Raw genomic sequence first — 17,102 nt, 5'->3', positions numbered from 1 at the left:
GGAGCCAACAGACAAGTCTCTTCTCCTAACATCCTAGATCTTCTGACCCCTCAATCCTGCTTCCAGGAAATATCCCACAGATAAACCTCTTCACGGATGTGCTGTGATCATGTAAAGTCTGGGCCCTACAATGTCTGCAGAATCACTGAAGATAAAAGGCAGGCTTCAGGAGACAGTGACTGAGGAACCCGCCCACTTCTGGCCACTGTGCAGCTGGCCCAGGCTCCAGCAGCCCATGGACAAGCCCAATTCTGCTTCCTACAAAAAACAGGGTCAATCATCTCTGTGGGACACTAAGTGAAAGAGAAGTTTGTTTAAAGGTCACCAACAGATGGCACTTAGTCTAGGAAGACAATGGGTGGGGATAGGGACTTCAACATTCTGAGTAGCGGGTAGCCTGGGTGGAGGGCGGGGCTGAGATCCTGCGCTCCCAGGATCCTGGTGTCCAGGTTTCTGATTGGCCATTTACAGACGGAGAGTGTGGGGGCCTTGCTGAGAGCCGTATGTTCAAGGTTCCCCAAGCACCTTCCTTCAGAGGCAGAGGAGAGAGAGGCTGGGGAGGCAGTGGAAGTAAGGAAGGGAAGACGGGGCTCTGGGTCCAGTGGAGTGCCAAAGAAAGTAAACTTCCATTAGTGTTTGCTCATGAAGCTTCCTGGGAAGGTTTATTGACTGTGTCTGAGAAGAGAGGAACCATGGCAGGCTTGGGAACATCAGGCAGTTGGTTCTTCAAGGTTTGCTGGATGGATAGATGGGTAGAAGAATGAATGAATGAATGGCTGTGTGAATGAAGGAAAAAACTGACTGCTCCCCGCTGGGCATGTGTGGGCACATCTGGCAGACCCCCACCTCCACTCAAGCCCCCAACCCCCACCCCCAGATGCAGGGAGCTATAGTTCTGTGTGCTTCTCCTTGGTCTCCATTAGCTCCTGCGTCTTCTGGGGCAGGGTCTTCGTCCAGAACTGGAGCCTGTGGGCCTTCAGGGCCCGGCCCACTGCAGGCTGCGTGTTCAGCTGCATGTATTGGTCCTCCTGGTCGAACATCGGCCAGTGGGGCAGACCCTCACTGTTGGGGTTCCTGTAGACATGAGGGTCACTCTGAGTCCTACCAAGCTCAGATCCAAGCACCTGACCCCTGACAGGTCAGGCAAGGCAACCAAATAGGGCTTGGGGAATGAGAGGGGAGGTTTCTAGAAGTAGGAAAGAAAGAAACCACCTCCCACTAGAGCATCAGTTCTACAGGGGGCAGGGCAGCCTTTGTTCCTTCCTGACAGAGGGAGGCTCTGTAGGTAACAGCACTGTCACCGCCCCCATCCAGGTCACCCAGAGATGGAAAGAGTGTCCAAGAGGATCTTGGAGCTGGGGAGGGGGCCATGCAATGAAGGACACATACGCTCATGAGTCACCGTAGACAGACAAGGGGAGCCCCAAATGGGTTCCAGGCCCTGTCCTCTCCACCATGGGGGTTAAAGCAGGGGTGTGACATCTTACCCATTTCGAGCAAAGTTGGCCCAGTACTTGATCATCTTCCTGCTCAGCAGCTCCTCCTCCTCCGTGAATTGGACTACAGAGCAAGAAGACAAGGGTCCAGGTCAGGGCAGTTCAGTCCGGCACGTGGGTCATTCCCCCATCTCCCCACCATCCCAGGCTCTGCCCTGTCATCCCCAGCCTTCGGCTCTGCCCGCTTCCCAGGCCCTGTCCTTGCCCAAGCCCCATATATTCTTCCCGGCCTCTGGCCGACCCGACACTGGGTTCAACCCTGACCTAGAAGGCTCTTATTCTGACACTGGAAGAGATTTGAAAAATAAATAGGAGGGCTTCCCTGGTGGCTCAGCTGGTAAAGAATTCACCTGCAATGAGGGAGACCTGGGTTCAATCCCTGGGGTTGGGAAGATCCCCTGGAGAAGGGAACAGCTATCCACTCCAGTATTCTGGCCTGGAGAATTCCATGGACTGTATAGTCCATGGGGTCACAAAGAGTTGGACATGACTGAGTGATTTAAAAAAATAAATAAATAAATAGGAAAAAGAAGGGTAGGGAGGAAGGGGAAAAAAAAAAGAGAGAAAGATGCCTTTGAAAAATGTTCTCTGCACTCATGCCAGACACCGAAGATCAGGGTGAGGAGAGATGGACTGTGGGTTCTGGTCTGAAGAGTCCTGGACTCCAAGCTCAGTTTTTTTTCCCTTTCCTTTTCTTCTTCTTCTTTTTTAAAATTTTCTTTTCTCTGTTTTGTACCTGCAGCATGCGGGATCTTAGTTTCCCAACCAGGGATTGAACCTGTGCCCCCAGCATCGGGAGTGTGGAGTCTTAACCACTGGACCATCAGGGAAGTCCCTGGAGCTCAGTCTTTCCAGCTGTCAGATCTTGGACACCTGATCCCATCCTCTCTTGGAGCCTCAGTTTTCTCATGATTGCCCTCACCCAGGGTCTCAGCCAGCATCCCACATCCTGGGAACAAGGAGCCCCACCCAGGATGACTCACTTTGCTCATTCCTGAAGAGGAAGCGAACCTCATCTCCGTGGTCCGCCCTCACATAGCTCGGCCTGACATCCTTGAAGAAGCTGGACTGATGTTGGAACTCGTAGAAGTAGACGGGGGCATGGGAACCTGAGGAGGTAGGGCAGATGGGCCATGACATGGTGGCCCCTCACTGGGAGCCTTCCTGCACGATCCATGGTGATGACATAGCTAGGTCCAAAGCTGGTTGGAATCTGGACAATGGGGTGAGGGAGTCCCAGGCTGGAGCAACCGCAGTGGGGAGGGCCTGGGTTCAAATCGCTGCCTTGGAAATTCCTAGGGTGTGGTCTTGGGCAAGTCACTGAAGGTCACTGAACTCTCTTTCTCCTCTGTAAAATGGTATAAATGTCTGTCTCTTAGACTAGCCATGAGGATTTACCAAGATGAAGGATTCCAAGTGCCTGGCACCTGGGGCCCAATAAATATATATGGGTGGGGACCTGGACACTGGTAGACCTCCCCTGACACCTGCAGCTCCAAGCTGCCCTCCTGCCAGGCTGGCCTTAGTTACAGATGTACTCACGATGAAACATTGCTACTTGGAGTGCAGGGATCACGAAAATGTAGTCCCCCATCATCTCATGGAACTGGTTTTGGAGGGTCTGGTGGTCTTCACTGTCCTCTATGTACTCCTCCATCAACAGCTCACCAAACTCAGGAGGCATAGTCTGCCCCAGGTGGATGAGGGAGTCAGGTTAGGCAGGCTGGAAGGGGCTGGGAGGCAGCAGGGGCAGAGGTGGGAGATGGATTCTGGGTTGGGATTGGGAACTGAGGACAGGGACCAAGTTCTGGTGGGGGTGGAGGGAGGTATTGCATGGACAGGATATCTGGGTGATGGGTTCCCTGTGCCTTAGGATAGGAAAGGAACCCCTCCCCATGAGGGCAGGTCCACAAGAGCCTCACCGTCATTGTTGACAATTCCTGCAAGGCATTCCTCACAGACTCTCTGCTCATTTCCCTCCTGGTGTCAGAATTGTTCATGGTCTAGGTGGTGGGAGAGACTCAAGTTGGAAATAGGATGGGCCCAGAACTATGAAGCCCTGAGGACTTCCCATTGGAAGGCACCTGGAGGCTTGGGAGTGGGCCTCACCAAGGGGATGATCCAACCGTACTCATCGTTGTTGACACCAATGATGCTGGGGACAGGTTGAAAGTCGGCAGAGGCCAGCAGCTCCAGGGGGTGCTTGGGCAGGAAGATCTCATCCACTAGGCCGGGGATGGTCTTGAAGTGCTAAGGATCCTCAAGGTCAGGTTGTAGACACTTTCTGATGCCACAGACATCATGCACCCCTTCCTGGCTCATCCCAGGATGCTCACACCCACCCCAGAAGGTCCTACATCTGCCTCAACATGGCCTGGTCTCAATTCGCACCTCATCTCCTGTAAGGGAGGCTTACAGGAGGCTCCTGTAAGAGGGCTATAAGGACACCACAGTGTGGAGCTAGAAAAATTTGCCCGGGACAGTGAAGGGTACCCAGGCTTGCCTGCCACACACCTGATTGCCCCTCCCTCCAAAGCCACATCCATTCAGCCAAACCTTGTTGATGGCTAGAACCTCCTCTTCATTCTTGTGCCGCAGGCAGTCCACCAGGGCCTCTGAGTCAACCTGGCCACAGGCAGACAGGTTGGCCACCAACTGTGAAGAGATCAGGCAGTGGTCGGCTCATACTTCCAGGTAGGGGAGAGAGGTATGCCCAATGCCCCAGGTGCAGGCAGGTGTACCCCCAAATCTCACAGAGTATTGTGAATGGATTTCTACAGGGTTGAAATTGTTCCAACCTCCCTGTTGCTCAGAGGACTCAGCTAGGGGTGGGAGGGCAACGTGTCATCCCACTTTCCTAGATGGTCCTGCCTCTGATGGGGGTCCCAGGGCAGGAGTTCTGTGAGCCACGGAACACACTCAGCCTCTGAGCTGACAGAGTCCTGTGAATTCTGACCCCTGAACAATCCCCAGGTAGGTGGCTGTTCCCAAGGTCCTCTGATGGCAGGGGAGTCCCTGTTATCTCCACTTAACAGACAGCATAATGGGCTGAGGGCTAAGAGATGTGGGGAGCAGGTCTGGGCTTTCCATGGGTGAGGGCACTCACTTTGGAGACCTTGTCAGATGAGTTGACGGTGAAGCCAGGCAGCAGGGCCACGCCACTCTCCATGATGGCGCCATGGAAGAGTCCTTGGGACATGGGGGATATGACGTGCAAAGACACGCTTATGCCACCCGCAGACTCGCCAAAAATTGTGACACGGCCAGGGTCGCCTCCAAAGTAGGCAATATTCTGCTGGACCCAGCGCAGTGCGGCCACTTGATCCAGGTAGCCCCAGTTGCCAGTTGCGTATTTGTCTCCAGTGCTGAGAGGTGGCAAGGATGAGGGTCATGGGACTGTCCTAGCTCCATCAGTCCACATTGCCCAGCCCAGCCCAGCCCCAGATTCACCTGAAGAAGCCCAGCAAACCCAGGCGGTACTGGATAACGACCACCACCACGTCTTCAAAGGCTGCCAGTGCAGAGCCATCATATATGGAAGCCATGCCCAGGACAAGCCCGCCACCATGGATCCATACCATCACCTGGGGAATCCGAGGTATAGTTACCAAGTGGCTCCCACCTGGCCCTAAACTCCACCAGGGCTGCTACCTAAGCTAACCACAACTTTGACTCTGCTCACCTAACCACATGGACAGAACTCTAGCAAGACACAGTAGTGTCTTCATTACCTGGAGTGAAGGTGACCCACGTTCTATCAGGAAAACCTGCCTCCCATGTGTAAGGCCTGTCCCACTTACCAGAGCCTGGCCCCATTTCCCCCAGAACCCTCTGGGGTGGAAAGAAAAGGGGTGTTTCTCTGATCACCTTACATGCATGCACATTAATTAAACGAGTACTCCATTCTCACTGGCCCAATGGATAATCCAAGACTGGGGTCTCTGGCCACCTCAAAGTGCAGGCCTTAGGCACCTAGGTACCTGACTGGGCCCTGGGTATGAGTTGGTTGGGTGAGTCCAGGGTCCCTCCCAGGGACACAGTTTCTGACCTCTGAAAGCAGCCAGGGTTCTGTGACCCTGTGCCAAAGGGTCAGCCATCCACGCTGGGTAAGAAGCACTCAGTGTCTTAACAGGGTCCATGTGCAGTGGGGCTCAAGCTGATCTTGTCCTTTTCAATTTTCTTGCAGAAGAAACATCCTCCCACCCCTCACCCAGTTATGTCCTGGCACTCACAGGCAGATTGGAGCCCTTGTGGGAATGGGCAGGTGTGTGGATGTTGAGGTACAGACAATCTTCAGACATGGAGGTAGAAGGCAGGGTCACATTCCACAGTTCCATTGTTTTCATGCCATCGGGGTCCTGCAGACACCTGGTGGCCGTGGCAGGCAGTTAGTCCTAGGGCTGTGCAGTAGCTGTAATCAGATTCTGGGCCCCGATTTACTCCCAGCTGCTTGGTCCCACTTTCTCTGATGCCCTACTTACATGTGATCCCTCCCTAAAGGACCTTTGCACCAGGTTACAGTCCACAGACTCTGGGAAAGCTGGGATGGAGCCCAGTCTTCCAGGGGAGCCTCAAGTTTATGAGGGCCTTGGATACTATCCTCCTGAGGCTGAGAAATCTTGACTCTTGAGGGCCTCTATGAGAACTATTGGTTGCACGTGTTGACATTCACCACCATATCCCTGTACTCACACAGACCTGGAACAGGGGAGTAGCCCGTATACATGTGCTGCCAAAACGAATGGATTAATTTCTCAAGAGAAGAGCAGTGCAATGTCCTTTAAAAACCTCAAGTCAATCTCTCAGGAAACTTCATCTTTCCCTCAAAGTTTCCAGCTGCAAGAACATTCACACATTCCTTGGTCAATGGCACCTGGCCCTGTTGGTTGGCACAGTGACTGTGAAGACTCAGGTCTGCCACTCCTTGGGAATCTACAGTATGAGCTGCTAGAATCAGGAGCTCCTACAAGGGTCAAACCTCTTCCCGAGCCACTTTCTCTGGTGTCAGAGATCACTTGGTACAACTAAAACTTGGGGAGTTACATGTCTCTGCTTGTCCCTTCAGCATGTAGATCTAATCCTCTTTTGAGTGCTAAGCCCTCAGTCTGGGAAAGTTACTTTGTTCTTTTAAGCATGCTTATCGGAAAAATGCATGTGAATATCCATCAGTCTCAGAAGGAAAATTGGCTGTGGCTTAGATGAAATAACAACTGCAACCTGGCCCAGAGCTCAAGAGTACCCTCTATACCAGGGCCTAAAGTTCCCAGATCTCCTGCTTACTTGGCTGGCTGGGAAGTCCCATCCTTTACACCGCTCCAAGATTCTGGGGGCTCTGGGGGTGCAAATCGCAGTGGCCCTACAGGTGGCTTGGCAAAGGGAATTCCCAAGAAGGTGTGGACCCCCACATCAGCATTCTTCACGTAGACAAGGCTCCCCTGTACCTTCCCTGTGTGTGTGGTCCGGACAGGGCGGGTAGAGTCCTGGCCTGTGGGCAAAGAGACAGACATCAGGGTTGGGTCTCCCCATTCAGCTGCCCTCCCAGATGCTTGATGTTGTCACCTCCTTCCTGTCCTCAGCTCAGCTCAAGGGACACTGATCTCCCGATACTTGCTTTACAGATTCTCTGCCTGTAATTCTGCCCTGCCCCCACTGCCTTTACTGCTCCAGCCTTTTCCATCAGGCTCAGTGTACCTCTCTGGGGCTTAGCACCATGGTTTAGCCCCAGCAGCCTCAAATAGCCATACAAGCTTGATGGAGGTGAGAGTGTCCCTTCCACTCACTGTGTGTGGGTCTAGGAGCAGCAGGAGAGCTGTAGGAATCAGACAGACAAGATTCTTGTCCTTAAGGATCTCACAGTCCAGGTGGCAAGAATGACATCAAGTATTCTCCAAATAAAGAGTGATGTTATGAGGAGAACTACAGAGGAAAGGGCAGCTGTGTCTAGAACATTAGAAAGCACAGCCCGCCTGCTAAAGGGAGCTGGCAACCAGGAAGAGATTAAGAGTCACCTAACACCTTTGCCTCATTGCAGCCAAGAAAGCAACATGGGTCACCAGCAGCTCTATTGGATCCATCAGAGAAACTTTGGCCAGAGTTCTCGCTCTTGCTGGGTCTGCTCAAACCACCATGGTCTGATCCAAAAATACGGCCTCAAAATGTGCCGCCAGCATTTCCACCAGTATGTGAAGGACATCAGCTTCGTTAAGTTGGGCTAACTGAACTTGCTTAAATGGATCGTCCAGCACATCTACCTTATGCAGAAAACAACCCTAGCTCTTTGAAAATAAAAGTTTAAAAATTTAAAAAAAGAAAGAAAGTCACCTAACAGATGGGGAGCTGACATTCTTAATAGATAAAAAATTCTATAAATAAGAAAAATGACAGCAACGTACATTTGGCAAAAGAACATGAAATGGTGAAAGTGCATTTTCAGACAGAATGAGGAACACCAATAAATAGCTCTTACACAAATGAGGAGATATTTGTGTCAATCATGCTAAGAGAAACGCACACTGAAATCTGAATGTGATGTCAGCAGCTTATTTTGTCACACAAAGCAAGACAATCAGACATTGTATGTTTTCTATTGGAAGTCCATTGTACCACATATGAAGCAGTCTTGCCCCTAAACAAAACAAAGCAAAACGTAAAATCTGAATTTGATCGAGACTCTAGAATATAAATACAAATTTACAGGCACACAGGGGGCAGAGAAACAGTTAAAAGACACCATATCAGCAAAATCCAAACTCTGTTATATGTGGAATTTAAAAAAATGATATAAATGAACAAAAGAGAAACAGATTCATGGACACAGAAAACAAATTTATGGTTACCAAAGGGAAAAAGGGGGGAGGGATAAATTAGGAGTTTGGGATTAACATATACACACTACTATATATAAAATAACCAACAAGGGCCTAGAGCCCTTATATAGCACAGGGAACTCGACTCAATATCTTATAATAATCTATAAGGAAAAAGAATATGAATATGTTTATCACTGAACCACTTTACTGTACACCTGAAACTAACTTAACATTATAAATCAACTATACTTCAAGAAAACAAACAAACAAAAATAACCCAAATCCCAACTCTGGGATCCTCTCCAGAACAAACTAGTTTCTTCAACGCAACAACAAAATTACAAGGAAAACAGAAGCGAGGCAGAGAATGAATCTGAAGATTGAGCTTCATGAAATACTTCAAAAAGACAGGTAATAATAAATGTTGGAAAGGATGTGGAAAAACTGGGACCTTCGTACATTGCCAGTGGGAAGGGAAAATGATGCAAGTGCTTTGGAAAACATCCTGCAGTCCTTCAAAAAGTTAAACATAGAGTTACCAAATGACCCAGCAATTCCACTCGTAAGTATAAACTCAAGAGAACTGAAAACATGTCCACACAAAAACTTGGGTATGGATGTTCATAGCAGGATTATTTATAATAACCAAAAAGTGGAAAGAATCCAAATGTCCATCAACTGATAAATGGGTTAATAAAATGTACCATATCTACACAATAGAATATATTATTCATCAATAAAAAGAATTACCAAACATTCTATAACACGGTGCTAAGTGAAAAAAGCCAGTTCCAAAGGACCACATATTGGAAGATTCAATTTATACAAAATCACAATTGGGATATTCATAGAGACAAAATGTTGGGGAAAAGGGAAATCAATGTGGTAAACTCCATAAATATACTAAAAACCATATTAAAATATTTGTTTATTTACTTTATTTCTTTGGCTGTGCTGGGTCTTAGCTGTGGCATGTGGGATCCTTTTTAGTTATGGCATGTGGGATTTAGTTCCCTGCGCTGTGCTGTGCTTAGTTGCTCAGTTGTGTCCAACTCTTTGAGACCCCATGGACCGTAGCCCGCCAGGTTCCTCTATCCATGGGGATTTTCCAGGCAAGAATAATGGAGTTGGTTGCCATGCTCTCCCTCAGGGGATCTTCCCAACCCAAGGATGGAATCCAGGTCTCCCGCATCACAGGCAGATTCTTTACCATCTGAGCCACCAGGGAAGCCCAAACATACTGGATTGGGTAGCCTATCCCTGCTCCAGGGGAATTTCTTGACCCAGGAACCAAACCAGGGTCTCCTGCATTGCAGGCAGATTCTTCACCAGATGAGCTACCAGGGAAGTCCCTAGTTCCCTGACCAGGGATCAAACATGTGCCCCCTGCATTGGGATCACTGGCCACCAGGGAAGTCCCTACAAACCATATTAAATGCTATGTGAATCATATCTCAAATCTGCTATTAAAGAAAGAAGCACAGCTACCAGTTCTTAAAGTATGAACCTTATATAAATCATGGTTTTAAAAAATGTCACAAATATCATGAGATAACATGAAAAAAGAATGTTCGACTAGATGTTTGATTACATTAAGAAATTATGAGAGGTATATACCTTTTCTTTTAGTAGGACATGATTTTAAAAATTTACAAGTGATATGATGTCTGGCATTTGCTTCAAATAATAGTGCAAAGGAGAGGCAATAATCCAAACAAAACTAAGTTGCCCAGGTCTTGATAACTGTTGAAGGCATACTGAGTCTGCTATATTATTCTCCCTACCTCAGATTCGGAGCCCTGCAGTGCTATGTGACCTCAGGCAGTCCTGACCCTCTCTGTGCCTCAGGGTGCAGGGAGGTATCCAATTAGGCTCCCAATTCCTCTGGTGTTATCTCCACTGGTTCCCACCTCCCTGGTGCCTTTCTTCCTGCAGGCTCAGGTTCTGTCTGCAGAATTTGGCAGATCTGAGCCTGGTTTCATAATAAAAAGTGTTCTTTTTTTTTTTAAAGAAAGAAAAAAAACAGCCTCATATGACTGTACTACATAGATTAACATGCTCGATGACACATAGTGTGGGTGAGGCCAGAGTCAGCAGCTATTCTCACGCTCCATAGAGGGCAATTGAGCAATGCCTTTTCAAGTCAGAAGGCCCGCCATTCTCCCAAGGAATATGCTGCTCTCTAATTCCTGGTGGGATGTAATGTCTATCCATGTAATTCACTGCCTCCACCAGCCTCTAATGCTGGTTGTTCATTATAGCAAAGGACAAAACCTGCTAAAATGTTCCTGATCAGAGGCTGGTTACATTGAGGATGCTTACTTCTTGAAGAGAAGCCCTTTCATTAAACAGTATGAAAAAGTTCTACCACGATGGGGTGTGGAGGTCATTCCTGGGGTCAGGAAGTGGAAAAGCCAGGGACCAGAAAGGGAGGCAACGGGTGACCATTTGGATGAAAACCAAGGATGCATGCACACAGCCATTCTTGGGTGAACTCCTGGGCAGTGTGTGGAAAGCCCTGGAGATCTAGACGGTCCCTGTCGAAAAGCCAGGACTTGGTAGGACAGGAGAGGGACAGACCCATCACCTGTACTTATCAATTCTTCTGCTCTGAAAGTGGGTCCAATCCAACACAGCAACATTTTTAAAAAGAGGCCTCAGCTAAGTTTAGCAGATTGTGGTGCTGGAAGATTCCGGGGACCTCCTAGAGCCTGGTCAGCAGGTAAGGGTAAGGGTGGAAGCCCAGTGGGGTAGGCCACAGGGGAGTCATGAGTGTGGACCCTTCCTGGGCAGATTGGACTGGGAGAGGACAAGATAGTCAAGTGTCACAGGCAGAGAACCTCTGAATTACATGATCATAGGGTTCAAGAGCAGGTACAGGAGCTGGGGCTGTGCCCGGGGAATTGTGTCCACCATAGCCTAAGCTACTTATCAGTAAAAGCTACTGATAAGGGCTGGCACAAAGAGCGATTACCTTGCCCTGAAGGCCAAGGCACACCCTCACCTAGGGTGGGTGCATGGGGTGAAGAGGATGTGGCAATCTTCCCCGCTAGATGTGGCTGCTGGGGATGAGGGCCTCTGTAGCCTGAGCCAGTAACCTTGCCTACAACTCCGTGGAGAGAGGCTCAGAAGCATTCAGGACGTCCCTCTGGCCAAGGGTGCAACGCTCAGAGCCAAACGGCAGCAGGAAGGTATTATTATTGTTGATGCTAGCACCGATCAGCTCCAGCTCCACCACGAACACTTGAAGGGAAATGTTCTAAATAACTTCCCACCCCGCCCGGCTGCGTCTCACACCCTAGAGCCCGCTTGCCCCTCAGCGTAGCTAGACTTGGGGCAGGCCAGACTTTTTCTCGCCTCTGGGGACGCAGAGATGCGTGGGATCACGGTTCTGGTACTGTAGCGCTCCAGCGGCTCCCACCTCCCCGACGCCAGTACCCTCTCTACCACCCCCACCCCCACCCCCACAGCCTCTGCAGAATTTGGCCGTCCTACCCCGGTCCCTATGCCGCCTTGCGCGGGAGCCTCACCCTGGCCCGCGACGAGGAGAAGCAAGAACCCGAAGGCCATGGCCCTCAGAAGCAAGCGAGGCCCGTCCGGCTTCATCGTGAGCTCAGAGGTCTTTTCTGCACTACCGGCGGGCACGCGGCTTTTCAGCAAGAGGCTGCGCGGTGACCCGTCCAGCCAGGACTCGACCAGTCAGTGCCTCACCCAGGCCTGGAGTTTGGACTGGGCAGGGCATAGGCGGGAGCAAAGGTGGGTTTGGCAGGAGAACGGGACTAAACGGGTTAAGACCAGTGGCAGGCAGGGGCTAGCACAGCCGCTTCCCTTCTGTCTGGGTCCCCTTGGGCTTCCTTCGAAGGGGCATTGAGGCTTCTGCCGTTCCTCCGCAATACCAAGACCCCTCTCCCCAAACTTGCGTTTAGTGTCCCTACAGTCACAGGCTCGATAAGTGTGGTGCTGGGGCGGGGGCGGGGGAGGGGTGCGAGGATCGCGGAGAGGGAGCAGTAAGCTGTAATTGTGGAAACCGGGAGCGTTTCCTTAAGAGGGGCACAACCAGAATTCCCACAGACAAGAGATATCAAAACGACTTTCGTTCAGAGGGAAAGGAACTGCTAGAGTAAAGGCAGGGAAACGTAACTGCCAGTCATTCCAAAAACACCTCCTTGTTTTCAGGGATCGATTTCCTGGGTTCACCTTCATCCCCTTATTGTCTCTGGTCTGAGGGTCTCCGTGAGCCCCCCGCCCTACTCAGCAAAGGTCCCCCTTTTGAAATGCACACCTGATTGCGGCACTCATCTTAAGGACACCCTCAACCTCATCCCGGGTCTTTCCCTGTCCCCAGCTCTTTCCAAAATCGAGGTCAGTTATTTATCCATTGGACAAACATTTAGAGAACGTCTGCTGGTCCGCGTGCTGGGGACTGGGAGAGCACTTTCGGGCCCCAGGTGAAGATGGAGCTGCAGGTACGTGTCCTGGAAGTTCCGAAACGCAGTGAGCCGTGCCGGGGCAGACAGAGGCAAGTCTAGGCAACTGCCCAGCCCAAGGGGCAGGTTTCTCGGAGGAAATGATGCCTGGCTCGATCTCATTCGGATCTGCAGTGCTCCAGCCTTATCCTGCGGTGCCCAGCACCCTCCCGGCTCGCACATGTTCTCCCTTCTTGGTGTCGTTGTTGGAGGCGCTCGGTATATTCCCGGGTCCGCGTGGAGAAAGCACAGAGGCCACCGTCCCACCCATACCCCAGGTGAAGCACGGGCTGCGCTGCGTGTCCCTCGCGTTACCCCGTCACCACGCCACGCCCCCTTCCCGTTCCCCGGAAGTGCGCCGTAGGAGAGGAAGTGCATGCCTACGGTCGCCGGCCGCGGTTCCGCGATGGTGGGCAGCGGCGGGATGGGGGGCGGTCTCCTGGAGAACGCTAATCCCCTCATCTACGAACGCTCTGGGGACCGGCCAGTGACCGCCGGCGAGGAGGACGAGCAGGTTCCAGACAGTATCGACGCGCGCGAGATCTTCGATATCCGCCGCTGCCGGGAGCGGGGGTGGGGGGCGGTTTTCGCGGGCGTGGGATGCGGGGGATGAAGTGACATTGTGTAGTCGGTGGAGCTGTGTTAGGGCCGGGCATTCCCGCGGAGGGTTCTCAGTGGGCAAAGGCACAGAGTCCTCTTTCCTTCACTTGGCACATTTGATTCGCTCCATCAATGACCCGGAGCATCCCCTGACGCTAGAAGAATTGAACGTAGTAGAGCAAGTCCGGGTTCAGGTGAGTCACTGCCAGCATCCAGGGTAGCGACTTGTTCGGGAGAGTCAGAATAGCTCAGCTGTGCACCAAGGGGCTGGTGTGCTTTCAGGTCACGGACTCCTCCCTCAGTGGTTCTTTGGAACATTTGCACACCCATTTTATGGATGAGGAAACTGAGGCCCATACTTGTTAGACTTGTTTGAAGCAACAGACTAAAAAGAGGGGCTCGGGACTGAACGGGTCATGACTCCTAACATCCCTCTCCCCAACTAGGTGAGCGACCCTGAGAGCACAGTGGCCGTGGCCTTCACACCCACCATTCCACACTGCAGTATGGCCACCCTTATTGGCCTCTCCATCAAAGTCAAGCTTCTGCGATCCCTTCCCCAGCGTTTCAAGGTGAGTTTGAACTTAGCCCCGGGAGTGGGGCAGCTGTGAGTGTTTGTCACTGAGGAGGATGGGAGCATGAGTCTGGACATCAGAGAGGTCTGGAAGGAACTTGGCTAACAGAGATGAAATGGGGAGGAGGCTTTCCAACTGGATAAGACAAGAATAAAGACCCACGCTGGAAAGTGCAGGAAAGTAGTGAGGAGTGTGGCAGTTTGGGCAGTAGGGAGCGACAGATACATTTGGAGCAGGGGTGGAGGGTGCAGACAGGTCTTTAAGTCAGCAGCCATTGGCCAGACATTTGGGTAGTGATGGACTGGCAGTGAGTGGATTTGGAAGGCCAGAGTCCAAAAGCATAATTAGGAAGTAGGATCAACTGGAGGGGGTGAGTGGGGAGAAGGGGGTAGACAGGTGTGTGGGTTCTCAGGCCCACCTCTCTCCCTCCCAGATGGATGTGCACATTACACCAGGGACCCATGCCTCAGAACATGCAGGTAAGTGTGGGCTGGTATTGAAGCATTAGCCCCGAGGCTTCCCCCTTGCCATGATGGTTTCTAGGGCAAGATTGGGGATGTGGCACTAGGCAGATGCTTTAGGTAGCAGCCTAAAGCAAAGTTGGCCTGACTTGAGTCTCCTGTGTTTACCATGTTCTTTCACTCCTGCCTTCTCTCTCTTCTAAGTATATGGGACCAGGGTGTGCCAGGCTTTATAGTGTAGCAGGCAGACAAGAGTGGCCAGGTGGGAAGCGGTCACAAGAAGGTGGGGGAGGTGTGGGCTCAGATGGTGGGGGTAGCCAGATCGACTTGGAATCCTGGGAAGGTGACAGGAGGGCTTTGTTGGGAGTTGGGGGGGTTAGATATATTTCACCACTCTCTTCTTTCCACCTAGTGAACAAGCAGCTTGCAGATAAAGAGCGGGTGGCAGCCGCCCTAGAGAACACCCACCTGCTTGAGGTTGTGAACCAGTGTTTATCAGCCCGGTCTTGAGCCTGGATTTTTGCTCCCAGCCCCATGCAGGGCTCATGGCCTTGTTTTCTTGAATCGCTGACAATAAGAAACTAACATTTTGCATTTTGTAATAAACCTTTAATTTATATTCATTTCCCAGGGTGCCTGAGAGTCTTTCATCTCTGTGGGGTCACTCCCAACTTGGAATGGGGGTGGTAGTGAGTGCCTAAACAGGATGAGTCAAGGAGGTTTGGTTCATTTAAAAAATTTCTCCCAATGATTTGATTGGGAAAAGTTGCAAGTATGCCAAAAAATTGAAAGAATAAGGTAGCACACAGTCTTGTATACCCACCACCTAGATTTAACAGTTCTTAACATGTTACAACACTGGCTTTATTTATATGTGTGGAGAATATAAATATACTTGACAGTAAACTGCAGACATACGACCCTTCACTTCTAAGTACTTCATCCTGTGTCTCCTAAGATTAAGTCTGTAACCACAGTACTGTTATCTGGTCCCAAAGCAGACAATTCCCTGACACTAATATCTAATATCCAGTCATATATGAATTTCCCCACAATGTCATTCATAATTGTTTAATCAGGCTCCAGTCAAGTTCCATGTATTGCATTTGGTTGTCATCTCTTTAGCCTTGTCTAGAACTATCTCCCCACCTCCCCACCTTTTAATCTTTCTTGACACTATTTTGAAAAGCACAATGTGAGTTGTCCTGGAGAAGTCCCACAGTCTGATTTCTTTGCTGTGTTTCCTATAAACTAGAAATTGGTTGAGTTCAGGTTAGAGTCTATTAATGAGAACCTTGCCCAGGAGTGTTCTATGAATCCTTAGTATCCACCAGTAGCTGTGTGATGCCAGCTTGTCCCCATCCTCGGTGATGCTCAGTCTGGTGCCCTAGTCAGGGCAGTGACAGCAGATTTCTCTGTTGAAAGCCACCTGAAGCACTGTCTCCACCAGTGTCCTCCGATTGTGTCACCCCAAGTGCTCAGGTCTGGGGCCTCTGCCTTCCCCAGCACAGTTGGTCACCAGGATAGGCTGGGGGGCTTAGACCTTGGATCAGCCAGTCAGAAGTCATAATGTGATTCCCTGCCTCCATTTCTTTGAGGAAAAATTCAGTTATTAAGAAGACTTGCCAGTCCATCTGGTGGGCAGAGCCTTCTAGAGGCCTCAGCAAGGAGGCTGGGCCCTTGGCAAATCTGTTCCTGGGGGCCTTCTGACAATATTGAGCCTGTCCTGAGAGTGGGCATTGGCAGAAGCCTTGATATATAAGTACCTAGATGGCCAATTCTTGAGCCAGCCCTGTGTGGCATTCTTTCTTATCTCTATTTTGCAGGTGAGGAAAGAAGCTTCCAGAATAAGTAAGTGACTCCTAAAGACCTCCAGTTAGAGTAAAGGAACCTAAGTTCAGCAGGTACTGCTCAGCTGGCAGGGGGCGCTGTTGCCTGGCTGGAGGGGCCTATGCTGTGCTAAGTCACTTCAGTCCCGTCCCACTCTATGTGACCCCATGGACTATAGTCCACCAGGTTCCTCTGTCCATGGGATTCTCCAGGAAAGAATACTGGAGTGGGTTGCCATGCCCTCCTCCAGGGGATCTTCCCGACCCAGGGATCGAACCCTCATCTCTTAAGTCTCCTGAATTGGCATGCAGGTTCTTTACCACCAGTGTCACCTGGTTTCTAGGCAGGAGTGGCTTTGCCACCCAGTGACCAAGATCTGGCTGCTCAGAGAGGTAGAGCCATCAGTCCACATCACCCAGTTTCTTCATGTGTGATGTGGGAAATGGTGACAACAGCTTAGGACTGCTCTGAGGGGATTGCAAGTGGATCTAGGACCATTTCAAGTGACCTTCCAGGCAGAGTACCCACCCTCCCATTTCCACAGATGAGGCAGCTCAATGCTCCAAGAGAGGCAGGTGACCAACCACCCAGGGTCCCTCAGGCCCCAAGGAGGCTTCCCAACCACCAGTACCCAGCTGTAGATTTCACTGCCTGTGTACCTCTGCAGTGACAGCCCGGATCTGTCTAAGATCTGTGGTGTCTCTGTTCAGCTGGGGGTGGGGGTGTCACAGGGGAGACAGGTGTCACTGAGTCATTCAGCTGGCCCTCCTGGCAGCCAGGCCACAGTGGATGAGGGACACCAAGCTGCTCACATCCAGCCAGCCGGCATATCAGATATCCCCTTTTCAGTTTTGACTCATCTGGG

General features: G+C 50.8%; 2 protein-coding genes across 2 annotated transcripts; one reads left to right on the top strand and one right to left on the bottom strand.

The window, feature by feature from the left end:
* Positions 630 to 12,024, bottom strand: CES2 (carboxylesterase 2). Its single transcript, XM_018062097.1, has 12 exons — positions 11,836 to 12,024; positions 6,777 to 6,981; positions 5,729 to 5,864; positions 4,947 to 5,080; positions 4,603 to 4,861; positions 4,053 to 4,151; positions 3,606 to 3,746; positions 3,419 to 3,499; positions 3,039 to 3,183; positions 2,480 to 2,605; positions 1,488 to 1,560; positions 630 to 1,074 (listed from the first exon to the last, which is right to left on the bottom strand). Exons 1-12 carry the CDS (start codon positions 11,909 to 11,911, stop codon positions 888 to 890), a joined length of 1,662 nt encoding a protein of 553 aa, XP_017917586.1. The 5' UTR covers positions 11,912 to 12,024; the 3' UTR covers positions 630 to 887.
* Positions 13,055 to 15,032, top strand: FAM96B (family with sequence similarity 96 member B). Its single transcript, XM_005692114.3, has 5 exons — positions 13,055 to 13,319; positions 13,486 to 13,565; positions 13,818 to 13,943; positions 14,380 to 14,425; positions 14,820 to 15,032. Exons 1-5 carry the CDS (start codon positions 13,148 to 13,150, stop codon positions 14,915 to 14,917), a joined length of 522 nt encoding a protein of 173 aa, XP_005692171.2. The 5' UTR covers positions 13,055 to 13,147; the 3' UTR covers positions 14,918 to 15,032.

The sequence above is a fragment of the Capra hircus genome, chromosome 18, assembly GCF_001704415.2.
Source record: "Capra hircus breed San Clemente chromosome 18, ASM170441v1, whole genome shotgun sequence".
NCBI lineage: Eukaryota > Metazoa > Chordata > Mammalia > Artiodactyla > Bovidae > Capra > Capra hircus.
Note: the sequence above shows the minus strand (reverse complement) of the source record. Positions and strands in the feature narration are given on the sequence as shown.

Excerpts from the sequence above, each read along its gene's own strand:
- CES2 (XM_018062097.1), bottom strand. The coding sequence starts at position 11,911 with ATGAAGCCGGACGGGCCTCGCTTGCTTCTGAGGGCCATGGCCTTCGGG. Across the intron at positions 5,081-5,728 it reads ACAAGGGCTCCAATCTGCCT|GTGATGGTATGGATCCATGG; the intron begins GTGAGTGCCAGG and ends CGGATTCCCCAG. Across the intron at positions 1,561-2,479 it reads CCTCTTCAGGAATGAGCAAA|TCCAATTCACGGAGGAGGAG; the intron begins GTGAGTCATCCT and ends CTTGCTCTGTAG.
- FAM96B (XM_005692114.3), top strand. The coding sequence starts at position 13,148 with ATGCCTACGGTCGCCGGCCGCGGTTCCGCGATGGTGGGCAGCGGCGGG. Across the intron at positions 13,944-14,379 it reads CCCTTCCCCAGCGTTTCAAG|ATGGATGTGCACATTACACC; the intron begins GTGAGTTTGAAC and ends TCTCCCTCCCAG. Across the intron at positions 14,426-14,819 it reads CCATGCCTCAGAACATGCAG|TGAACAAGCAGCTTGCAGAT; the intron begins GTAAGTGTGGGC and ends CTTTCCACCTAG.